At 46.2% G+C, this 23,306-nt stretch overlaps 2 protein-coding genes across 7 annotated transcripts in view; one reads left to right on the forward strand and one right to left on the reverse strand.

Moving 5' to 3' along the window:
• ZMYND8 (zinc finger MYND-type containing 8) overlaps positions 1-11,597 on the forward strand; it is a 112,539-nt gene extending 100,942 nt beyond the window's left edge. For all 6 annotated transcript variants that reach the window (XM_036749410.1, XM_036749414.1, XM_036749411.1 and 3 more), the window contains 2 exons: positions 251-405; positions 9,956-11,597. In XM_036749410.1, coding sequence (XP_036605305.1) covers positions 251-405; positions 9,956-10,126 — 326 coding nt within the window. In that variant the 3' untranslated portion in view covers positions 10,127-11,597. The remainder of the gene's footprint in view (positions 1-250; positions 406-9,955) is intronic.
• An 8,849-nt stretch (positions 11,598-20,446) lies between these two features.
• EYA2 (EYA transcriptional coactivator and phosphatase 2) overlaps positions 20,447-23,306 on the reverse strand; it is a 246,796-nt gene continuing 243,936 nt past the window's right edge. The window contains exon 16 of the mRNA XM_036752907.1: positions 20,447-20,982. Within this exon, the coding sequence (XP_036608802.1) occupies positions 20,902-20,982 (81 nt within the window). The 3' untranslated portion in view covers positions 20,447-20,901. The remainder of the gene's footprint in view (positions 20,983-23,306) is intronic.

The raw sequence follows: 23,306 nt of genomic DNA on the forward strand, positions 1-23,306 counted from the left end.
TCATTTTCTAATTTGTTTTGGGGCCGCCTCCAAACTTTCTGCACATCCGGAATGGTAGCACTTCTGAAATTGCTCCCTTTGAGCACTGGCCTTCTGACGTGCTGGCTTTTTGGGAAGAAGGTCAAGGTTCTAGAGCACCTCTCAGAACGGTCCCTTTAATCCCAAAGCTGCCGCTCAGGAATGAAATCCAACAAATATAAAAAATATCACGTTATCAACTATGGCTTAATGATGTGATTTAAAATTTTAGCTACAGCGACCCAGCAAGAGACAGATCCTGAGGTCAGCACAGAAACAAATAAATCTGCCCAGCCTAGCTCAAGCACACAGGCTCCCCAGACGGACACAGCCAGTGCCTCAAAAGAAAAGGAAAGTCCAGCCGACAAGAGCAGGGAGAATGTCACGGTGAGTACTCTGATCCTTCCAGCGTGTGACTCAGTCCTTCTCTTAGGGTAGGCAGGTCCCACTGGCTTTGCCATTTAGGAAGCTTTGAATGTTGCTGACCGACTCTTTTAGACTCGGGCCTCCTACTATTAGATGAGTGTGTGAGTTCCTGAGCCTTACTGGTCACTTTGTGGGTGGTCCACTACATGTCTCCATGGCTGGGTTTTTTCATGGAAAGGCAAGTACTCTGCTCAGGAGTTTACTCCCTGTGCTTTTGGGGCTCATCTCCTGCCATCCCTTGGGAATCCCTGGAAATTAGACTTCTACAATGTCACATCTAGGAGGGCGCTTTGGAGTCATCTAGTCCACTCCCCTCATTTTAGAGAAGAGGCAGCTGAAGGCCACCTGGTTGGTTAGGAGCAGAGCATAGACTAAATCCAGGATTTCTTTGACCCCTTAGTCTAATGTTTTTCCTACTACTTCAACTGCCTGCTCTAGGAGGGCAGCCTACAAGTTAAGGCTTTGCTGTTTCCCACCATAGGGTTTAGGGAAATTTAAAAAAAAAATGGCACGTTTTGGTTTTTTTTTGTCCCCCTCCAAAGGTTCAGCTTTCATCTTGGATGCTTATGATCTGTGTGACCATGGGCAAATGTCTTAACCTTCCCAAGCCTTGGTTTCTTCATCAGTAAAATAAGGGGATGGACTAGGTATCATCTGAGGTTCCCTCTCACTCTAAATCTGTAATCCTAAGATTCCTGCTTTTTAAAAAACTTTATTAATTTTTGCACGGTAGTGGAGAGTCAAGGTTCTCCACCACTCAAAGTAGAGAGCCTTGGTTCAGATCCCACTTCTGAGGCTTACTTCCTGTGCAGTCTTGGGCATCTCTTGCCAACTCATTTGTCAAATGAGGAATCTGAACTAGGTGGACCTCTGCAAAACCCCTTCTAGCTTTATCTAGTCTTTGATAGATCTTCATGTTTCCTAAACTTTGCCTGCTTTGGGTCAGCTGGAAAGAAATCAGAGGAGAATGTCTCCCATCGAGGAGCAATTTCCTGCTGTTCCAGGGCTCTGAGGCTTCTGCCTGACATCTCAGCTTCCAGCTGTCCTTTCTCCCTTGCTCCTCCCCAGTGGGTGGAAAACAGAGCTGGCCTTGGCCGGCAGTGATTAGAGTTTCAAGCACAGCCCCCAGCCACGAACAGCTGTTTTCATCTCCATCAATCCACAAATCTCACTGAATGTCTGCTGGGGAGGAGTATGAGGAGGGGGAGCCTTCAATGGCTGGCCTGTGACCATGACAAGATAACGAATAAGCCCTGGTCTGTGGTATACTCTGATGATAATAGTGCTTCTGTTTCTCCCTCTGTTGGCCTTCACTCAAACACTCTGCACTGTTGGTATCTCCTCACCTGTATATGTTCTTTATATACAACACTGTTTCTCCTTGCTCCTCTTTTTAGAAACCTCTCCTGTTCTTTTGGAATGTCCTTCCAGAGTCATCCTTTAGGCAGGATCCCTTCCCATCAAGTCCCCGTGATGACCAGTTGTCTCTCTAAGTTCATCTTACTTGCTAGCCGTGCTTTATAAATTTCTGCTTCCTTTCAATTCCTAGGCACCCCTGCTGTACTTCCTTCTTCATTGTGGTTGCTCTTTATACATTGTAGTAGTCCTTGCTTAGGGTACAGTGTCTGTGTAGACAGCACAGGCTGCAGGACCTCAGAACAAGGAGAGGTCACTAGAGACCCCTCCCAGGTCAGAAAAGGGAGAACTCTCGAATTTACGATAGCCATAGACCTGACCTTCATCTTGGTCCCCTAGACCCCCGTATCGCAGATCACCATTGAGTAAACTCCACTGAATTTTTCTTCATCTCATTTTGAAGATGTGCTAAATCGAGGCACGCTCTTTGCCCCCCTACCCTGTTCTGTTGACTACACCATTGCTCACCATGTTTGTAACCTCGGGCTTATCTTTGTTGCCTCACTCTCCTTCATCTCCCACATGCCATTAGTCATCAAGTCCCATCCTGTCAATACTTCTTTTTCAGCGTTTCTCCTCTCTTTATACTCTCCCTGCCGTCATCGTCATCTCGGCTTTCGTGACCACCTGCATGGACCATTGAAGTAGCCTCGCCAGTCAGTATTCCTCACCTCTACCTGCCCCTGTGGTCCATCTCTGACATACCTGTAGGCTGTTCTTCCTTATGGACAGATCTGAGCACGTCGCACCTTGGCTTAAAAACCCGCCTCCCTATTGCCTATGGAGTAAAACCGAAATGCTTTTCTTGTATTTCTGGCATTGCAATGACTCCCTTCCTGCCTTTTCTTGTATTTCTGGTCCCTCCCAGTCTGGCACTACGCTACCTTTTTTATCTCATGCTACTCCTCCTCCTGTACAGAGAAATCGAAGCGCTTGTCATTCCTTGTTCCTCTTCTGGGCCAACTCGGCTTCTTTGACTTATGCTTAGGATATTTCTTGTGCTTGGAATGCCTTTCCTTTTTTCCACCCGTTGATGTCTTTTTCATCCTTTGAAGACGTAGCTCAGGGCAGGCATTTGGCTCATTTACTTTTTATACAGCCCCAGCACTTAGTATAGTGCTGAGGACACTGCTTTGCATGTAGTAGCAGATTGTGGAACAAATGAATAAGTTTGAGCATAGGGTTCAGATGGAGGAGAGACAGCCATAATGCGATGAACACATGGAAATTGGCACACGTAAGGGGTGTTTGTGGACTATAGACAATTTTGGCTACAGAAAAACAATGGGAGATCAGAAGGATGGCTTGAGGTCTGCTTGCAGAAGGCCTTGAATGCCAGCCCAAATAGTTTGAAAGGCAGTGGGGCACAATTTTGGTTTGTTTTTATTTTAAGATTTTTATTGATACTAGTTCTCACATTGCCTGCATTTGCCACCCCTCTGGTCTTTGAGTGGATGAAGTAACATGATAAAATCAGGTGTGGGGTGTTGGGTTTCTTTCTTTCTTTCTTTTTTGGTAAATTGTATTTTATTTTTTCCATGTACATGTAAAGATAGTTTTCAACGTTCATTTTTTTAATGATTTTTGAGTTTCAAATTTTTTCTCCTTCCCTCCCTTCCATCCCCCCTCCCCAAGATAGTAAGCAGGCTGATCTAGGTCATATATGTGCAGTCATGTAAACATATTGCCACTGACTAATGTTGTGAAAGAAGAAACAGAATGAAAGGGAAAAGCCACAAAAAACCAACAAAAAAGTGAAAATAGTCTGCTTCCATCTGCATTCAGACTCCATAGTTCTTTCTCTGGAGATGAACGGCATTTTCCATCACAAGTCTTTTGGAGTTGTCTTGGATCCTTATTATTTCTGAGAAGAGCTAAGTCAGTCATAGTTGACAATAGCACAGTGTGGCTGTTACTGTATACAGTGTTCTCCTGGTTCTGCTTGCTTCATTTAGCCTCAGTTCATGTAAGTCTTTCCAGGTTTTTCTGAAACCATCCTGCTTATCATTTCTTATAGCACAATAGTATTCGCTTCCATTTTTTTATGTGTGTGTGTGTGTGTATGTGTGCGTGGATACACACACAACTATACACACACACACACACACACACATATATATATATATATATATATATATATATACATACATACATACATACATACACACACATTTATGTAAAATATACCACAACTTGTTTAGCCATTCCCCAATTGATGGGCATTCCCTCAATTTCCAATTCTTTGCCTCTGCAAAAAGAGCTGCTATAAATATTTTTGTTCACGTAGGTCCTTCTCTCCAAAAAGCAGCTTTTTAAGAGCATCAGTTAGTTGGTGGCATTTCAGATGTGTTGGGATTGATGCATGGTGCAGCAGAGAAGCTAGAGAAAGAGACGCTCTTAGAACCTACCAGGCACAAGTGGGTGAAGGTCTGCATGTAGATGGCTGGTAGTGGGAATGGAAGAGCTGCCAGGGACCTTTCAGATGGCAGAATTGCCTGGACTTGGCTGTGAGGGGTAAGGGAGAGGCAGAGGTTTAAAACAAAAAATAGAAAACATTGCTGTTTCAAGCCTTGGGGGAATGAGAGAACAATGGCACTGTTAATGGACACAGGAAAGTCTGGGGTTGGGGGGAGCTGTTTTTAAGGGGAACAGTAATGGATTTTAGACATGTTGAATTACAAGTAAAGTCCAGCAGGCATTTGACAATGTGCAGCCAGAATTCAGGAGCAAAGCCAGGGTTCTCGATAGAGATTTGGGAGTCTTCCACATGGGGGAGGTGGTGGAAGCCAGAGTGAATGAGGTAAGGCTAAGAGTTGGTAGGGGCCTTTTTTGAATGTAAGAGCATTGAGGGAGGAGAGGGACTGACTGAGGACTCAAATTTGGACTTCACTCACATTTCGGGCCTGGGCACAAAAGAGGAATCAGCAAAGGAAACAGAAGGAAAGGTCGGAGAAGGGAGAGAGGCAGGAAAAGTATCGAATAATAAAGCAGAGGAAGAGAAGAACTTTTGAGTAGGGACTAGTTTGGGGGCCAAAGACGGGCCCAAAAGAAGAAGGGAAAAATCAACCACTTGATTTGAGCAGCTAGCGGGTCATGAGGAGGTTATAAGGATCTTACATTATTTTCAGTTGAGTGGAAGGATTTCTTTCCTTAGAGACATGCTCCCGGTGCTTGTGACCAAAGACCTAAGCCTTACTCTTGGTGCCTCTTGCTTTTAATTAATGTTGCATTCAATGTACCAGGTTCTGGGTGAGTTACTTCGCCCCACTCTGTTAACAGCTGCCTTTTGTTGCAAATGTCAGTATGATATTTTCTAGAGGGAAGTCTTTTTTAGACTGTTTCTCTCATCCTTCGACCCTCCTATCTGTAAACTCTCTAGCATGGCACAGAGTATAGGATTTTCGCTTAGATGGAAAGAAAGATAGGGGACATAGTAACTATCAGAGAAAGAAAAGAGAGCCCTATCTGCTTTGGACCCTTTGGATCAGTGGGAATGGCTGTTCCTTCCCTGTAGTGAGTGACTCACTGGCCTATGATCCAGTTTGCACGAGCAAACTGGACATAGGTGTGGCAGAGAGCATTACTGTACGTCATGAGGTGCATGACTTTCTAGTCCTTGGTAATCTCTGAACCTTGGGTCAGTCTCTAGCCGGCAGTGAAGGGTTTTGCTTGTAAAGTATTGAGCTGCTCCCGCTTGGTCCAGTAAAATTTCTGCCCTTGTCACACTGGGCTTTGTACGCTGGCCTTGATCACATTTGGACCTTTGGAAAAACAAAACCAAGAAGTAAGCAAGCTATGAATTCGTTAGGTTGGAAAATGAACATGAATGGACCTGAGAGCCCATTCTACTCACCGTGCATTGGTTAATAACCAGAGGGATTGGCAGAGAGCGCTGATACGTCCTTGGGACTGCCTCTGCTATCCCTCCAGAGAGCAGCTGGTACAACAAGTGGCCAGTTCATAAAACTGGTCCGGAGTTTTGTAGACCACACTTTTGTCTCATCTGTGAAGCCTGAAGATTTAAATACGATCCTGCGTTTAACAGGTGTTATAAAATGCTGGCATCTGAAAAGCTCAGCTTGTTAGGGTGTACACATTGCACCACTGTCTTCCCTCACCCCCACCCCCAGTTCATAGGAACGGCGTTTTCCCTCTGGGCCCCCATTTTCCTTAATTATAACACATGGCCAGTGACATTTGTACTATTTGTACCTCACAGAGTCATTTTGGGAAGAAAATACCTCTTGTACCTTGTAAAGTCCCTCTTACTCTTGCTCTTCATGGTTCTTTCTGACTCTTGGGGCATGATGGGTGAGCAGGCCGTGGTAGACTGACTGTCTTTTTGCAGCTTTTTTCTTGGGGGGGGGGGCGTGTTAAGCGACATGCCCAAGGTCACACAAGTGTCAAGTGTCTGAGGCCAGATTTGAACTCAAGTCCTCCTGACTCCAGGGTCGGTGCTCTCTTCACTGTGCCACCTAGTTGTCCCAGTTTTTATTTTTCTTTCCAGGACCTGCCTCTCAGTTTTCATATATGGGTCGCAGGGTAGCCCCACTTTTGCCCTCCCACAAGTTGTCTAGAGTTGGTCCATTCAATTCCACATACTTGTACCCACTTTGGTCCCAGCTGCTGTAGATTATTCCACAGATCAGTGCTAAATTTATATATCCCTGACTTCTCTCCTTTGCCCTATCTGTTTCCCATGGTCCTGTCTAGACCAGCATAGTGAAGATTTCAGACCTCGTTTGGCAAGGTTGACATACAAGTTGCCAAAGTTGGTTCTTCCTTTTCCTCTCTTTAATGGTGGGGCCTCCCTTAGCTTCCTCAAGGACCAGCTAAAGGCAGAGTTGGCAAGCATATCAGATTTGCAGCTACCACAAAGTTGGGAGGGACAGCCACCACACTGGATGACTGAGTCAGGATTCAGAAAGCTCTTGACAGGTTAGACCTTGGGGTCAAATTGAGTGAGATAAAACTTAGTATAGCAATAGACGTCCAGTCTTAACCTTGGGATCCAATCAAAATGCAAGGTGTAGGAGGCAGGGTTAGATAGCAGTTTGTCTGGGGGAAGAAAAAATCTAGGGTTTTAACTGGACTTCAAGCTGACTGTGAGTCAGCAGTACGGTTATGTAAGTCCAAAAAGCTAATGTCTTCTTGGCGTCATTACGAGAGTCACAGCTTTGAGGAATAAGGAGGTCAAGTGTGGAAGTGCTTTTAAATCATAGAATCATCTAGTCCAACTTTGGCCATTTACAGATGAGGAAACTGAGGCTTCGAGGCTAAGTGAACTTGCCCAGGCTCATGCTGTCAGCCAGTAAAAATATGCCTGAGTTCCAAGGGAGGGGAGGGGGAAAGGTCTTAGGAGAGTTGGAGACAGGAAGTCTAGGGTTTGGCTCTACTAGCTGTGGGATTGTGTGCAAAGCTTTTACCTCCCCATCCTGTAAAATGGAGGCATTCTAGAGTTGTGAGGATTCAGTGCTTTCGAAACCTGTAAGTGCATGCCATTATTATGGCTTACTGGCTTCTGTGTTACCACACTGAAAACCCACTGCTTGCCGGGGCACCTGGTCTTTACTGTTTGTTCTTCATTCTCAAAGAGGATATGACATCGAGGAGGTGATTCAAGTGAGGCAGGGATGTACAGAGTCACCAGCTTCACCTTCTCCTCTAGAGCCATCTGGGTCCAGTGGCCAGATATGGATCAGGGCAACTGGAGATGGCCCAGGATGCGGTGGAGAACCTTGGCCTTTTCAAGCTAAGGTCTTTAACAGATCTCAGTTTGACTGAGAGGCTTAGTAAGAAATGAGGCAGGGGGCAGCCAGGTGGCGAAGTGAGTAGAGCACCGGCCCTGGAGTCGGGAGGACCTGAGTTCAAATGCGGCCTCAGACACTTGACACACTTACTAGCTGTGTGACCTTGGGCAAGTCACTTAACTCCAATTGCCTTGCCTTCCCCCTGCAATAAAAAAAAAAAAAAAAAAAGAAATGAGGCAGAGAATGACCTCTTTACCTAGTCCAAAAAAAAAAAAAGATCTGGGAGAGAAAGGCCCCCAGGGTTTCTGGCCAAAACAGGAACAATTGCTATTTATGTTCATTCTGAGCCAATTTGGGTCTAAATAATAACCAAGTAGGGCTTGGCCTGGGACCTACTATTGGCCAGTCAATGACAGCCAGAGTGATTTGGTGTTAAGGTCTTTAAGAAAGAAAAAAACCCCAGCAACAAGTGGTCTAACTAACTGTGGGAGCCAGACGTTAAGGATCACTCAGTCATGGGTTTTCTGAATTATCCTGGACATCTATCATGCAGAAGTTCCCAAACTTGTTTGGCCTACCGCCCCCTTTAAAAAAATTACTCCTCTCCCCTGGAAATCCACTTTAACTACCTTTAACTACCTTTAACTACCCCTCACCCCTATAGGTCCTGCATCCCCCCCAAGGGGCGATATCATTCACTTTGGGAACCTGTGTATCTAGACTGTGTATCTAGACTGGTCAACAAGCATTTATTAAGTGTTTACTATGTGACAACATACTGGTCTTGAAATACTGAGGATACCAAAGAGGCAAAAAAAATTCACCACTCCTCCCCTCAGGGAGCTTACTTTCCAATGGGGAAGACTACATGGAAGCAACTATGTACGTACAAGATAGCTACCAAGCAAATGGAATTTAATCTTTCTGAGGGAAAGCATTAGCTTGGGGCTGGGGACTAGCAAAGGCCTCCTGCTATAATACAGGATTTGCCATCTGAGTCCCAGAGGAAGCTCAGGGGGCAGAGTAAGGAGGGAGAGTGGTCCAGGCATGGGGGACTGCCAGGGAAAAGGCAGGTGTTAGGGAGACACTGGGGAAAGGGAGAGAGAGAGAGAGAGAGAGAGAGAGAGAGAGAGAGAGAGAGAGTGTGTGTGTGTGTGTGTGTGTGTGTGTGTGTGTGTGGTGCACGCAAGTGACACAGTCAGACCTGTGCTTTAGGAAGAGCATTTTGCCGGTGAATGGAAGATAGACTGGAGAGGAGGAAACTAGACAGGGAGACCACCCAGCAGGTTCTTGCAGTAATCCAGGTGATGCACCCCTGCCCCCTCCACACTGCCGTGTGCTGTCTGGGCAGTGGATTGATTGGCTGTGTGTGCTAAGTGAGAGTGAGGAGTCAGGGGGGACAGCTCACTATGGCTCACCAGTGAGTCAGCCTTTCTGGTGCTGTCCTCATTCTGCCCTTTCCACCATCGCCAGGAAAGGAAGCTCATCACGCCTTTTTCCCTGCTCCCTGGGACACTGTGGGAGTGCCTGGTGATCACTAGAGAGTTCTTTGTCTCTTAATAGTCATCTTCTTTGTCATGCAGGGTGTGGGTTCCCAGAAGCCACCTCAGCCTTTATTCACTCCCTGTACTCTGGGCTCTTCAAACATAAGGTTCCTTACTGGGCCTATTACTTGGGCTGCTTTTCTTCATGGACATAGTTTTTTAAAAAATTGCTGCCTTTTGGACATCATCAGCATCGTTTCCCTCCTTTGTAACAAATAATACTTATTTAAAGACAAAAGAAAGAGGGAAAAAACAAGCATAACTAATCAATACATTGAAAAAGTCTGAAAATATGTGCAACGCTGGTGGACCAGATGGTACCAGATCATGGCACCATCTGCACAGGGGCGGGGGTGGCAGCGTCTTCTCTTAACTCTTTTTCCAAGCCGTGCTTGTTCTTCATACTTTTGCAATATTCCCTTGGTTTTGTGTGGATGCATGCGTGGTGGTTCTTTCCATTTACGTTGTTGTAGGCATTGTGCATATTGTGTTCTTGGCTCTGCTTACTTTTATGGACTTTCCACCCTCCCCCAGGGGCCTACTTTTGATGTATATTGGAAAGATCCTAAGCAGGGGGGTCTAATGGATTTGGGATTAAAGGAAGCTAAGTTCGAATGCCATCTCTGTTACAACTTGTGTGACCTTGAACAAGTCCCTTTCTGGGTCTCAGTTTCCTAACCTGTACAGTGAGGGGTTGGACTAAATGGCTTCACGGGCCTCAGTATTGCTTAGGGTAGTCTGGAAGACAGACTCAGCCAATACTCATGGTCATGGATGGTATGCCTTGGTTTTTCCCCACAGACCATTCCCGTGGTGGTGAGTCCCACCGCCGGAACAGTGGCCATGAGAAGTGGGGGCAGTGGAGGCGGCAGCGGCAGTACCAGCGGCAGCAGTGGCAGTGGCGGTGGCGGTGGCAGCAGCGGCGTTCAGTATGTCCAGACCGCGATGCCAGTCCAAGTGCGGAGAGTCTAGCCCGTGACAACACCGGGCTCCTCGGGGAGAGTCGGAGGAGCAACCGAGACGACTCCCAGCGTGACAGGAGAAGGAAAAGCTACCAGAAATGTGAAGAGGAAGACGAGGCAGTGGCCGGCTTTGGAGATTTCACTTCAGAGGTTCTTACTTTATTGCTTTGTGTGCACAGGACAAGGCGTCGACCACACTACATTAATAAGGCATTAGCGCTGTCTGAGGGCAGTTCAAACCCATGGTGAATGAGTGCTTCTCATGTAAATAATGTACAATTTGTGGATGTCATTAAACTTAGAGAACCGTTTCCTTTTTATATTTGTATTGACTTTTAACTTATAATAATAATAATAATAATTAAAAAAAAAGGAATGTTTTGGAAAAGGGAAGGTCAGACCAGTTGTCACAAAGTAGCATTTTCGAATCTGGGCTGAGGGCAGTTTGCACCCAGAGAATCATCAATGTTCGGGGATCCATAGGGAGGCTATACTTTTTCATTTACATCTGTGTACACAACATGTGGGATCAAAAGCGGTTCTCCTCAGGTGTGTGTGGCTGCCCTGCAGGCTTGGATTGCTGTAGCTCCCACTTTTTTTGTTAAAATCCTATTTTATTTCATCGTTTGGAATGGGAGCTCTCTGGACCTGAGAACCCCATGGAGAAAGTCTTTTTATTTTGTGTGATTTACACAACGACCAGACTCTCTAAAAAACAAAAAAAAAACAACAAAAAAAACATGACCTTGTTTACAAAACGTTGAGCGTGCAAGAAACCTGGCACAGGTGGATGATGAGCAGGAGGTGTTTCGAGTAGAATTTCAAAGAGCTGGTGCTGGATGGAGCAACCTCTTCTGTGTTAAGGTTCATTTAAAAAAAATGTTAAAAAAAAAAAAAGCCCAAACAAAAAACCCTCCTGACTGTTAACACTTCACGTGGAATAAGAGCTTGAAGAAGAGACGTGGGCCAAGGACTTGATGCTGGGGTAAAGCATGTATTATTTATAGGACAGAGCCTTCCATCTTGCTGTAAGCATGACACAGTATCCATACAGTAGGACAGCGCCCCCTGCCTGCCTAGTGCTGCCTGTTACACTACTCATGGCTGTAGTAGTCCCTACCATTTTGTATGTTGTGTAAAACAAAGGCATTGAACAAAAAGCCAGGTAATTGATGTCTGTATATGAGAAAATTAATTGTATGATATCATTCCAGTACATTCTGTTGTACATTTTTGTGTTTAGGTTCTCCCACTGTTTATAAACGATTTGATATGTACAGTCTCTGGCTAGTACCCACATTAGAGCAAAACAAAAGGTATTAGAAAAAAAGAGAGAGAGAAAGCAGAACATTTGTGAATCGCAGTTGTCAGAAATAGCCTAGCAGGCCTTATTTGTGAAGCATAATTGCTTTTAGCATATGGAAGTATTTTTTCACATTTCTTTGTATAAAATTTGTATTAAACTTAAATATCTTTTTGGACGATTGTGTTTCTTTGTGATGGAGGCAGGTGACACACAGTATGCTTTTGGCTTTCCCCAGTTTTTTCAGGAATCTTCACTTTTTTTATTAAACTGTTTTTGGAAAAATGGCTCATGTGCCTGAATTACCACTCTGGATGAATGTCTCTCTTCCAACATCTTTAGACTTCTGAGGGGCACCAGGACAGTACTAGTGATGGCGGAGTCAGACAGACTGGTCGGAAGGGACCGTAGAACGTCACACGCTGGAAGGCCCCTTGGGAGATGATCTAGCTCAGCCCCCTCATTTTATAGATGAAACTGCCCTACAGAGCCATTAGTAGGCACTCGGTAAATGCTTCTGAGGTTAATTTTCATTTGTTCATGGCTAGGGCCTAAACCTCAGTTCTCTTTCCACTATGATCACTGCCTCTTCTTGTTGGCCAGTGACTTTATGACTTTTGGTTATAGGTTCAGAACCCTGAGTGACTTCCCAGCTTTCCTATGAGATGTCAAAGACCCGAATTAGTTACTGTTGTTACTCTGGTCTTTTTAAGTATTATAGACCAAGGGTCCTTTGCTGGTTAGCAGCTTCTTCTTCAAAGTTCTCGTAATCAGTGCTGTGGTTATGGGAGTATGGACAGGTTTTTACTAGGTTGTAGGGTAGTATTTTCTTCTTCCAGGAGCAGACTGGAAGAGTGAGGCACAAAGGTCAGGAGTCCTCTCAGCTAGGAGTCCTGCCAGGCTCCCTCTCCAGCTGACCCCACCCTTCTAATGGCCGAGAGGAATCACACGATTGTTGGGAGTGGCTTTGGCCAGTAACCACGTCCCTCCCCCCAGCAGGGCAGAATCACCCAAAAAGGGATACACCTACTGGCTCTAGTCTCCACATTGGGGCAGTAAATGATTCAAACCCACAAACTCAAAAGGAAACACGGGTCATTATTTTGTACAAAAGGATACCCACAGGCCACATACTTAGTTTTTAAATCTCCTATCTAGGTTTTATTTATTTTTAATATTTTATTTTGTTAAATATTTCCCCATTACATTTTAATCTGGTTTGGGCACATTTGGGAGAGCTGTGAATCACATAGTGTTTGACACCTATGGTGGAGGGAACTTCTGGTAAGAAAACTCCCTCTACTGCTGCAGATAGCCAGCTTGTACAATTGCTGGTTTTAGTGAGTGGTCTGGACCTATTAAGAGGTGTGGTGACTTTCCTAGGGTCACACGACCAGTATATGCTAAGAGGTAGGGCTTGAACCACCTAAGACGAAGATCTAGACACCTGCTAGACTAGTCCATCGATAGGTTGTTGTAGATGACAGCTGTGTCTAAGAAATTATGTCATCTCCATATTGATACAGATCTATTTACCTATTATGTGTGTGTGTGTATATGTATGTATATATATATATACACACACCTTACTAAATAGCAGCACTGATACCATATTTTGCTTCTCAGCATTTACTTTCATACAGATTATCTAATGTAGTGCCCAAATAACCCCAAGAGATAGGGTAGTCAAATGGTATCCTCATTTGACAGATGACCAGGGTTCGAATCTTGATTTTGCTTCTTTACCATCTGTGTGACCTTGGTAAAACCTCTTGGAGCTCAGTTTCCTCATCTGTGCAGTGAGGTGGTTGGAGATAACCTCTAAGGTTGCTTCCTGTGACCCTATGATCTGGTATAACCACAGAGTCCAGTGGGACTTTGGCTCCAGATCCGGTGATGTTTCTGGTACTCTGTGCTACAAGAATTCCATCTCCTCAGTCACTGAAATGCCTAGCATCACCAGGTACCCCACTTACAATCAAAGCTGAAGGCGATATTACGGGTGGGAATGGGCCCATTGGCTAAGGCACTGCACAGATGCTCCATTCTAGGGTCCCTTCTGGCTCTCACAGTCTGGGATCCTACGATTCTATGTTGGTGCTAGAGGACACATGGTGCATACTGAGGGCGTTCTAGACCTTTCAGAAGGTGAAGGACGTGACCGACTCGATGATGGCCATAGGGAGGGTGGGGAATAGCTTTGGGCTTACGTAGTGTCTGTCCCAAAGGCAGGAGTTTAGAAAGCCCAGATGGTTTTTACGCAGCTTGGTCTTCGTGGCCCTTTGTATTCACTTTTGAGGGGAAGCCTTGGCATAGCCCGTCTTCTTCCTAAAGATTCAAGGGATTGTAAAGCCACTTTGGGACTGGAGGCAGACCGGCTTAGTCTTTTGGGGCCTGTATGAAAGAGCTTCTGAATACTGCAGGGAAGGTAGCTGGTATTTCTAGGTACGTCAGTTTTCCAGCCAAAAACACTATTAATAATAATAAAACATCCTTTGCTGAGTAGGGCCAAAGGTTGAGTTCCTTCGCCATCTTGTGGCCATAGGGCAGAACTGAAAAGCAGGCCCTGGAAAGTGGTATGAACCCAATCAAGGCCCAGAGCAGTCAGGCTGCTGGGGACTTCTGCAGCCCCAGCTGGCCTGTTCCTGATGAATGTAGGAATAACTTTAACCAGAGCCAGGTATGGCTGATTCTGAAAGCTAGCAAGGAAGATGCACCAGGATCATACCTGTGTTTGGGTTCTAGATGTGTGGTCCTGATCAGATCATGGAGCCTCTTCCAGACCTCAGTTTCATCATCTGTAAAGTGGGGATAATACATTTCTATCTGTCTAATTGGGGTTTTTTGAGGATCAAATTTTAGAATGCATAGGAATTAATGAAAAGCTCATGATGGATAGGGAGCTGGCCTCACAGTTTAGGAGGCCTGGGTTCAATTCCTGCCCCTGATAGACTGGGTAAGTAACTTGAACATCTCAGTGCTCTGGGTACCCCTAAAGGCTGCAACCCCCTTCACTTGGAGTTTTCCCTGGTGCTAATGAAACCCTGTAGGCCTAATATAAGGAAATGAAATGCTTCCACATGCAATGATTGAATGCTTACTATTGTGTTCAAGGCCCCTTTACTTGGCACTATGTGTGATACAGAGGGGAAGGTGGCATGGTCCCAGCCCTCAAGGGCTTTAGCATACACCGGCGATAATGGCTAACGTTTGTATAGCGCTTCAAGGTTTGCCAAGTGGTTTACTTACACTGTCTCATTTGCCCTTCACCATGGCCTTGTGTGGTAGATGCTGTTACTATCTTCATTCTACCGTATAGGAAACGGACTGGGAGAAGCTTATGTGACTTGCTTGGGATTACAAAGCTAATGAGTAGCTGAGGCAGGGTTTGTATTCAGATCTTCCCTGATGTTATAATATAAGACAGGATAAGGGCAGCTAGGTGGTGCAGTGAGTAGAGCTCTGGTCCTGGAGTCAGGAGGACCCGAGTTCAAATGTGGCCTCAGACACTTGACACACTAGCTGTGTGACCTTGAGTAAGTCACTTAACTTCAATGTCCCTGTCTTCTCCCCTCACAAAAAAATAAATACAAGGCAAGATATGAAAAGTATAGAAGGTTCTAACCTCTGAGGTCTCCTGGGCGCCTTTAGAGCATCCCATAGGTCCTTTGAGAGACAGAGCCCTGGCCTGGCTGGACCATGGGGCTGAGTGAAAGGGGCCTTGTGGATGTCCTCGGGTGGGGAGTCCTAGAAACTCAGCAAATACGGCCTCAGAACTCAGTTCCCAGTCTGCTTTCAGGACACCTCCCGCAACAAAGGGACTTCGGAGAGTATCGTCCTCACCTTTTCAGGTGACTGAAGAGAGAGGAGCCAGGGCTGGATCCAGTTCTGGGGTCTTCCAGGCTCCCTTGCACCCAGAATCCCTGATTTTCTTTCATGGTTTTCTATTCAAACCTTGAGCTGAGCTTTGAGCAATTCAAGGCCATTTGAAGATCCATGATAATCATGAGCACAGCCAGGTGAATGAGACGCGCCCATCAGCCTCTCTTCTCGTTTCTCAAGGACCACTTCCTCTCCTCATTTTCCTCCTCTGTCAAATCTAGCTCACACTGATTTACAGGGCGCTCTGAAGGGCTGTGAAGCACTTTACCCACAGCATCTCACTCGATCCTCACCGTAGTACTCGATATTACTTTCCAATCTGGCACTCCATCCACAACACCATATAGCCGCCTCCTGGAGCTAAACTTGTAGCTTGGATATTCTGCGTGGTAAAATCCCTCCCTGCCCCAGAATCCTACCTTCTCGGTCCCTTTCCACAGTCTGGGATCGAGTCCACGACTCCGTGTTAGTGGTGGCAGAGGACACGGCGTCAGAGCCTCCGGAGGGCACCTCTCGAAAGGTGAAGGAAGTGACCAGTTCCTGATTACGGCCATCGCAGCTAATTCAGGGATAGAGTAGGGAGGGAATCTGAAATTTGGCTGCTCCAAGCCCCAGGGGCTCCATGTTCTAAGTTAGGCCTCTCCATGCGCTTATACCTCCTCTTACTGACGAATTCCCCAAATGGAGGGGAATGGAGGGACAGCAAGGAATGGGCAGGAAGAATGATCTTCCCCTTCTCTTGCCTATTCATGGTCAGTGCCTTATCAAGAATTCCCTCCATTCCTAATCTAGCCAACAGTTGTAGCTCCCTGCCCTTATCTCACCACTAGTTATCACACAGAACACGAGAGCCAAGAGACCCTTTATTTCAGGGGAGGAAAATGGGACCCGGGGTGTAGAAGTGATAGGTCAAACTAAGCTCTTCCATAGGTTGGCAGCAGTGGTAGAGAAAGGGAGGGGATATGCATAGAGTGCCTACTATGTGCCAGGCACTTGCTAAGTCCATTTTACAAATATTATCTCATTTAAACCTTACAGCCCTTCGAGGCAGGCGCTATTATCAGCCCCATTCAATAGCTGAGGACACTAAGGTGAACAGAAGTTAAGTCCAGGGTCAGAGAGCCCAGTAAGTGGAGGAGGCGAGATTCGAACTCAGGTCTTCCCCCACTCTAGGTCCAGAACTCCATCTACTATAACACCAGCTGTCTTGAATAAGACTAGTAGCCAGGCCTCCTCCTGACTCTCAGCAATGCTCTTACTTCTAGACCAGTCAGTAAACATTTGTTAAACTCCTACTATGTGCCAGGCACTATGCTAAGCACGGGATACAAAGAAAGGCAAAAGACAAGTCCCTGCTGTCAAGGAGCTGACAGTTTAATGGTGGAGACACATAAACAATTTTGTATAAACAAGGCATATACAGGATGAATTGGAATTAATCAACAGAGGAATAATCAACCAGAATTAAGGGAAGATTGGGAAAGATTTCTTGTACAAGGTGGGATTTTAGCTGATAATCAAAGGAACGTGGGTAAGCTAGGAGGTGGCAATGAGGAAGAACATTCCCTGCGTGGGGGCGGGGCTGGGAGCCAGTAAGATGGAGCATCTTATTCAAGGAACAATAGGGCAGCCAGTGTCATTGGATTGAAGAGTATGTGGTGGAGTGTAAGGTAGGAGAAGCCTGGCAGGTGGTTGGGGGCAGACTTTGAAGGGTTTTTAATTGATTACCAGAGAATTTTACATTTGATTCTGGAGATAGCAGCCACTGGAGTTGAATAGGGGGTGGTGGTAATGTGGCCAGACCTGTGATTTAGGAAGGTTACTCTGACGGCTAAGTGGGGGATGAACTGGAATGGGGAGAAACTTGTGGCAGGCACACCCACCAGCTGGCTCTTGCAATAACATGGGGGTGACGGCATCAGAGGAAAGCTGGTGTATGCAAAAGATGTTAGATGTAAAATCCACAGGCCTTGGCAACAGATTGGATACTGATGGTGAGAGAGAGAGGGGTGGAGGACTGGTGGGACCTTCACATTAAAGGGGAAACTTGGAAGGCAGAGAAAGATTTCAGTTTTGGACGTGCTGAGTTTAAGATGTCTACAGGACATCCAGTCTGAGATGTTGGACATTTGATACTGGTGGTCAGCAGCAAGGTTACAACTAAGTAAGCAGATTTAGAATCTAGGGGAGACCATGAGAACATTAAGTGAGACAGTACGTGAGGAGGAGGAGACAGCCTAGGACAGAGCCCTGGGTGCCACCCACATGTAATGGGTGGGATCTAGCAAAGGAGACTGGTGAGGAGTCAGGTAGGAGAATCAGAAAGGGGTGTCCCCAAAAGCCCGGAGAGAACACAAGGACGAGAGAGGCAGGTCAAAGACGACGAGTACTGAGAAGTCCATTAGATTTGGCAGCGAAGAGATTGTTAGTCATCTTGGAGATAGCAGCTTCAGTAGAACAGTGTGGTCCTAAGCCAGACTGAAAGTGGAGGCGCCTGTTTTAGGTGGACTTCCCAGGGAGGTTAGCCACAAAAGGAAGCAGAGATATGGGATGATAGCTTGTAAGGATGGTGTTTATTCTGGAAATTTGTTCCTCCTCTCTTCTCCCCATAGGACTGGGTGCTGAGTGGGGGCTTAGCAATGGACAGAGGCAGGTCTGGATTGTGTTTTCTGAGGGCTTTTGGTGAGGTGGGGGAAGGGCAGTCGGCTGTCTATCCCAGTGGGAGCATATGGAGGCAAAGTGCACCCCTCCTTGCTCAGACCTATACCACAGACCTGATGGAAACCTGCAACAGCCGCAGATGTTGCTGCACTGCCCTCTAGTGGCCAACTTCCTTGGATTGATGCTAATACTTGACCACTCTTGAAGTATCAATACACATTCTTAAACTGCGGAAAGGGAGCCTTTTTGCGAATAAAGCCTCATTTAGGAGGGTGGCAGAAGATTAAAAATCTCAGGATTCTCTGACAGTATCTATCTTTCTGTAAAAAGTGTCCTAACAGCAATAATCTAGAAAACTTTCAACCCATGAGTTTGATCTTTACAATAACTCCATGAGATTGGCTGGGTCAGGAAATCCTCCCCAGTTTACAGATGAGGAAACCGAGGTTGAGAAGAGATGCAAGTTGCTCAAGTTCGCACAGTTAAATAAATGATGAAACTGGGACTGTATACACATCTCTCTATTGTTTTCCAAAACAGAGAGAAATCGTTTTGAGATTACTCACTGTTTTTGGCTTCCTGGCCCACAATTCTTAAATTTATATGGTGATGGATCATCTGGGTCTGAGAGTGAACACCCGCAGAGATGGGGATGCAGGCTCTCCTCAGCTCAGAAGAGGGCCTTTGAACCCCTGTGCCACCTCGCAGAAACAGCTGTTACTTTGGTGAGAGAGGGCATGGGGTAGATGAGGGCAGATGACCCACAAGGCTCTTCCACACACTAGCTCAGAAGAAAGATAACATTTCTGTTAAACATTCGAGCGTGAGACTTTGCTTTTTGGAACCTCAGTACCCTCATGTAAAACAGAGATCTCAACGTTAGCACCACCCGTTAGGTGGGGCTGTTGTGAAGAAAGCCCTACATAAACTGGGAATCACTACAGAGAAGAGGGTTGTTGCTGGGATCGCCTCCTTCTGTTGCCCCCTGCCCAGGGTTCTCAGCCTCTGGCTTCTGTGGGAGCTTCTATCTTCCTTCCCAACCTTCTGCCCCCCTCTAGGGCCTCCACACTCACACACACCTTCCCTTCCCTTCAGTCTCCTCTTAGAAATCTAAAGAAATGTGGACAGGAGAGACAACTAGAGATGTGCAAAGCCCAGCTAATCACTAACTCGGGTGGGGTGCAAGGGGCACGCTTTCCAGAGGCTGCTTCCGGTGTCTGTTATCAACCCTCTAGGAATGATATCTGTTTCACAGTGAATTAGATTTGGCCCTCACAGACATCTGCCTGGAGGGGGAGTAGATGGTTAGCTCATCATTTCATGGGGGAGGTTTCATCTATCCCCTTCCTACAGATGTACCCTTTCCCATGTCTCGGATTCTACCATTGGAGCTACATTACTTTGGTAGAAAGACCTAGGCTGAAGCTGTACCTCTGACTCTATGACCTTGGGCTAGTCAAGGTAACTAAAATGTCAGACGTGGTGACTTGCGTTGGTAATGTACCTCACCTGAGACCTCCTGACTCAGCTCAAACCACCAGGCCAGTCCCTTTGCCCCTTCCCTACTGGAGCATAAGCTAAATTTTGCCACTGTTAAAATGCAAACTTTTCTCTTAGTCATTCAAACCTGGGAGTGAATACACATAAAGAGAACCTTTCCAGAGAGTCGATTCTGGTGAATCGGATGGGATGGCGGAGAGGAAAGAGCACCCGGAGGGCAAGCGGCTCGTGTCTGCTTCCTAATCTTGCCATGGCTGACTTTGGTTTTGCGCCCCCCACCTCCCCCTGCCAGACCAACTGCCCAGTGAAAACTCCCAAGTTCACTTTGAAAGAACATCTGAACCAGGGAATCCTTAGTGCTGAGTCTCTCACAGGGTTCCTTTCTATGATCCTCCCTCACACTCTGGGCTCACTGAGCTCCAAGCTCTTGTGTTTCCATGGCTACCAAACCACTGGTCACTCTTTTCCATGACTCTTGCCAATGGAGAGCTACCTCCAGTCTTTTAAGACAGATCAAGGTCCTACTGGAGTCCCCCTGTGGGTCAGCAGTAGTCAGGCAGGATCTCGGTTTTCCCAAAACATTCTCCAACCAAGCAGACTTCTGCCCAGGATGTCTGTAACCTCAGGCCTGGAGAAGGAACAAAGTGGTCTCCTACCTCAAAATGTAAACGTGGTTTTATTCAATGCCTTTCAGTCTCACAAGGTACAGCTTCCCCTCATCTTCTTCCCCCCTCCCCCCAACCCCAAAACAAGATGGCCAGGTAAGGCACCGTGCACTGTTCACACGCCATCAGGAGGCTTTTCCAAGAACAAAAATAAGCTTTAGGTCTTCTTGATGATTCTGAATGTCCTCACTAATTTACAACATGTGATTGTCCCTCAGAGTACAACTTGAAGAAGAGATCTTTTTAAGTTAGATCTGTAAGTCCCCACCCCCTCCCCAAACCCCTCCCAATGAGAGAGTTTAAAAAACAAAACCAGCAACAAAGAAATCTGCCATCACAGGTATGAGAGCATAATACCAGAGTAATGAGATTAGTTCATAAATTAAAAAAAATAGCCTTCCTGCTCCTCTTTATATCAATGATTTCTTGCTTCCCTTCAGTGAGTCCTGCAGGAGGTCACAGTCATTGAGTCCCCATGAGTTCTGGGCTATATTCCTGCCCTTCACTCCCATCTTCATCCCCAAAGTCAGACCCTGCCCAGCTGCCTCCTGGAGGGCTCTCAGTTCAACCTTTGAGATGTAGCTTTAGTTCCTCCTGTCAGAGGACCTTGGCTCCCAAGTAAGTGGTCCCCACTTTAGGGTGACTGCTCAGTCTCTGCTCCTTCCAAGTCCTCAAAGTCTGAAGCAGGAGGGCAGGAAGGAAAAGGACTGGGTTGCGCAGGGGCATGGGTGGGAAGTGTCCAGCCAAGCTCAGGGCCACCTCCCAGTGGCTCTGCTATAAGTACTCCAGCTCCAGGGCATGCCTCAGGGCCTCCAGGTCTGCATGGCAGGAGATTCTCCAGAAGGGCATGTTGTGCTGCAAAAGAATGACAGGACATTTCACCTTTCTCTGGTACAATGTACGTTACTGAATAGGAGCAGACATTATCCTTTCCATTCTGCAGATAAGCAAAGAGGTCCAAGGTCACTTGGACACAAGGTCACAAGGCAGAGGTCAAACTTGAATTTGGGCCTTCTGACTCTAATTCCAAGGTTCTTTCTGCTACACCATATCCTCTGCTTTGGACCATAACATCTTTGTTCAGTGTCTGAGGGAAAGTGAAGGTAGGCAGGAAGGGAGTATTCTCCTGAGCTCTGGGCAAAGGGGCTTTTGGTAGAAAGGCAGAACAGCTGATTCTTAATCACAGAAATTGAAGGAACAGGAGAACAGAGTTTGCTCACTATAACACATGGGGAGTACCAAGGATAGAGAAGCCAAGTCAGCTCCAAGGGTCTAATTAGAATGGTGGGTGAGGCCCTCTGCAGATCTCAGGTCCTGACTTTGGGTTAAAACCCTGTCAGCCGATTACAATGTCAGGGAGGTGGTGGGTTATTATTATTATTAATTTTGATAGGAAGCATATCCACTGTTGTTACTGTGGGCTGGACTTGTGGTTTCATGGTTACAAGGAATTCCCAGTGAAAGAACTCCCTCTCTCACTGTACGCCAGACACCTGCCCTGAAGCCTTGCATCTTAGTTGCTAGTAGGCACCAAGAGAGAAGTTAAGTGACTTCTCTAGGGTCACACAGCTAATATATGTTAGAGCAGGAGTTCTTCACTTGGGGTCCATGGACATATTTCAAGGGATCTGCAAATTTGTTTAAAAATTTTTTTATGATAACTTATTTCAGTAAAACAGATTTCCTTCGCATCCAATGTAGTTTTGGGGTCCCTAGGCTTCCTCAGACTGGCCAAGGAATCCATCATACAAACCCACTTGTATTAGATACAGGGCTCAAACCCAGGTCCTCCTGAGCTCCAGGCTGGTTCTCTTTCCACTCCACCATGGATGCCTCGCCAACTGTTATGATTATGGGCAGACGTGCCTACCTTCAGTGGGGTACTGTGCTTGGTGCTAGGGAAGCCAAGGAGGAGAGGAAGGTGCCACAGTCCCTACCCCAAGAGAGGTTACTATAGGGGTATGGGGCAGCCAGCATTGTGATGCCTTTTCCCTGGAAAACCTGCTAACCCTGGAATGAAGGCCACAGGATCTGCTTGGATGGCTGCTGGCATCCAGGGGAGGGAGTGGGGTTGTTCCAGCAGTTGGCCAGCACTCCATGGGCAAGAAGGAAACATGATCCCCTCCCATGGAGGTGTCTTGTGAAGCCCTAGTCACACCATTTGCTCACAGGGAAGCTCCTCTACTAATTTTCTACCCCTTTCACAGCTTGGTGGGAACACCCCCTTGTTCTTCAAGACTGAGATGACTATATACAAACAGAGAGGTTTGAATATCCATTTTCTCTTCTATATACTGTATAAGTATTATGGGAAGTCTGTCCCAGTTCTATCTGGAGAGAGGAGAGTTGTGACTGGCTGACCTGCCCACTCCTGCCACCGGCACCTGGGCCAGTCACATATCTGACCAAGGCCCAACTTTCCCACCACAGGAAACACCTCTAGGCATTCTGCCTCATGCCTGGTTGTCCTGAAAGGTGTTTTCTCTTCTCTTTCAACTTTCAATCTAAGCTTCTCTCTAGGCCAAGGGGTCTTCCCCTTTTTGGTGACATAGCTTCTCCTTTGGCAGAATAGGGAAGCCAGTCTGGTGACCCCTTCTCAGAATGCTATCTTAGATACATAAAATAAAATACAGAGGATCACAAAGGAAACCAGTTGAAGTTCAACCAGATTGAAGTACAATCATCAATATTAAAAAGTCAAGTTCACGCCCCCCAGATTAAGAACCTCTGTTCTATGCTCTCCTGGTCCTTGAGAAACACATTTCTGTCTGGTTTTGCAGTGTTTTGTCAAACAATTGACTGACCTATGACATCAATCACTCACCATTCCCTGTGTTTCCCAATTGTAAACACCCTCCCTAGCCACCATACCCCTATGTTGTTTTTCCTTATTAAAGAGAAGCAATGTGAGGGCAGGGACTTTTGCATTTGTATCTCCAGGACCCAGTGCACTGCTTGGCACAGAATTAACACTTAATAAGTACTTTTTCATTTCATTCATTCACAGCTCAGACATAATGGCTTCTCTGAGCCCAAATTCTGAGTCTCTGCACCTCAGGTCTAACTGGTCTCTACTTCCACACACATCTCCGCTCCTTGATTTGTTTTCTCCTATGGACTCACTTCTGTTCTCTCATCTTTTAATTTTCTTTTCTGAAACTGTTCTTCTCTTCCTCATC

This window comes from Trichosurus vulpecula, chromosome 3 (genome assembly GCF_011100635.1).
Source record: "Trichosurus vulpecula isolate mTriVul1 chromosome 3, mTriVul1.pri, whole genome shotgun sequence".
In the NCBI taxonomy this organism is placed as follows: Eukaryota; Metazoa; Chordata; class Mammalia; order Diprotodontia; family Phalangeridae; genus Trichosurus; species Trichosurus vulpecula.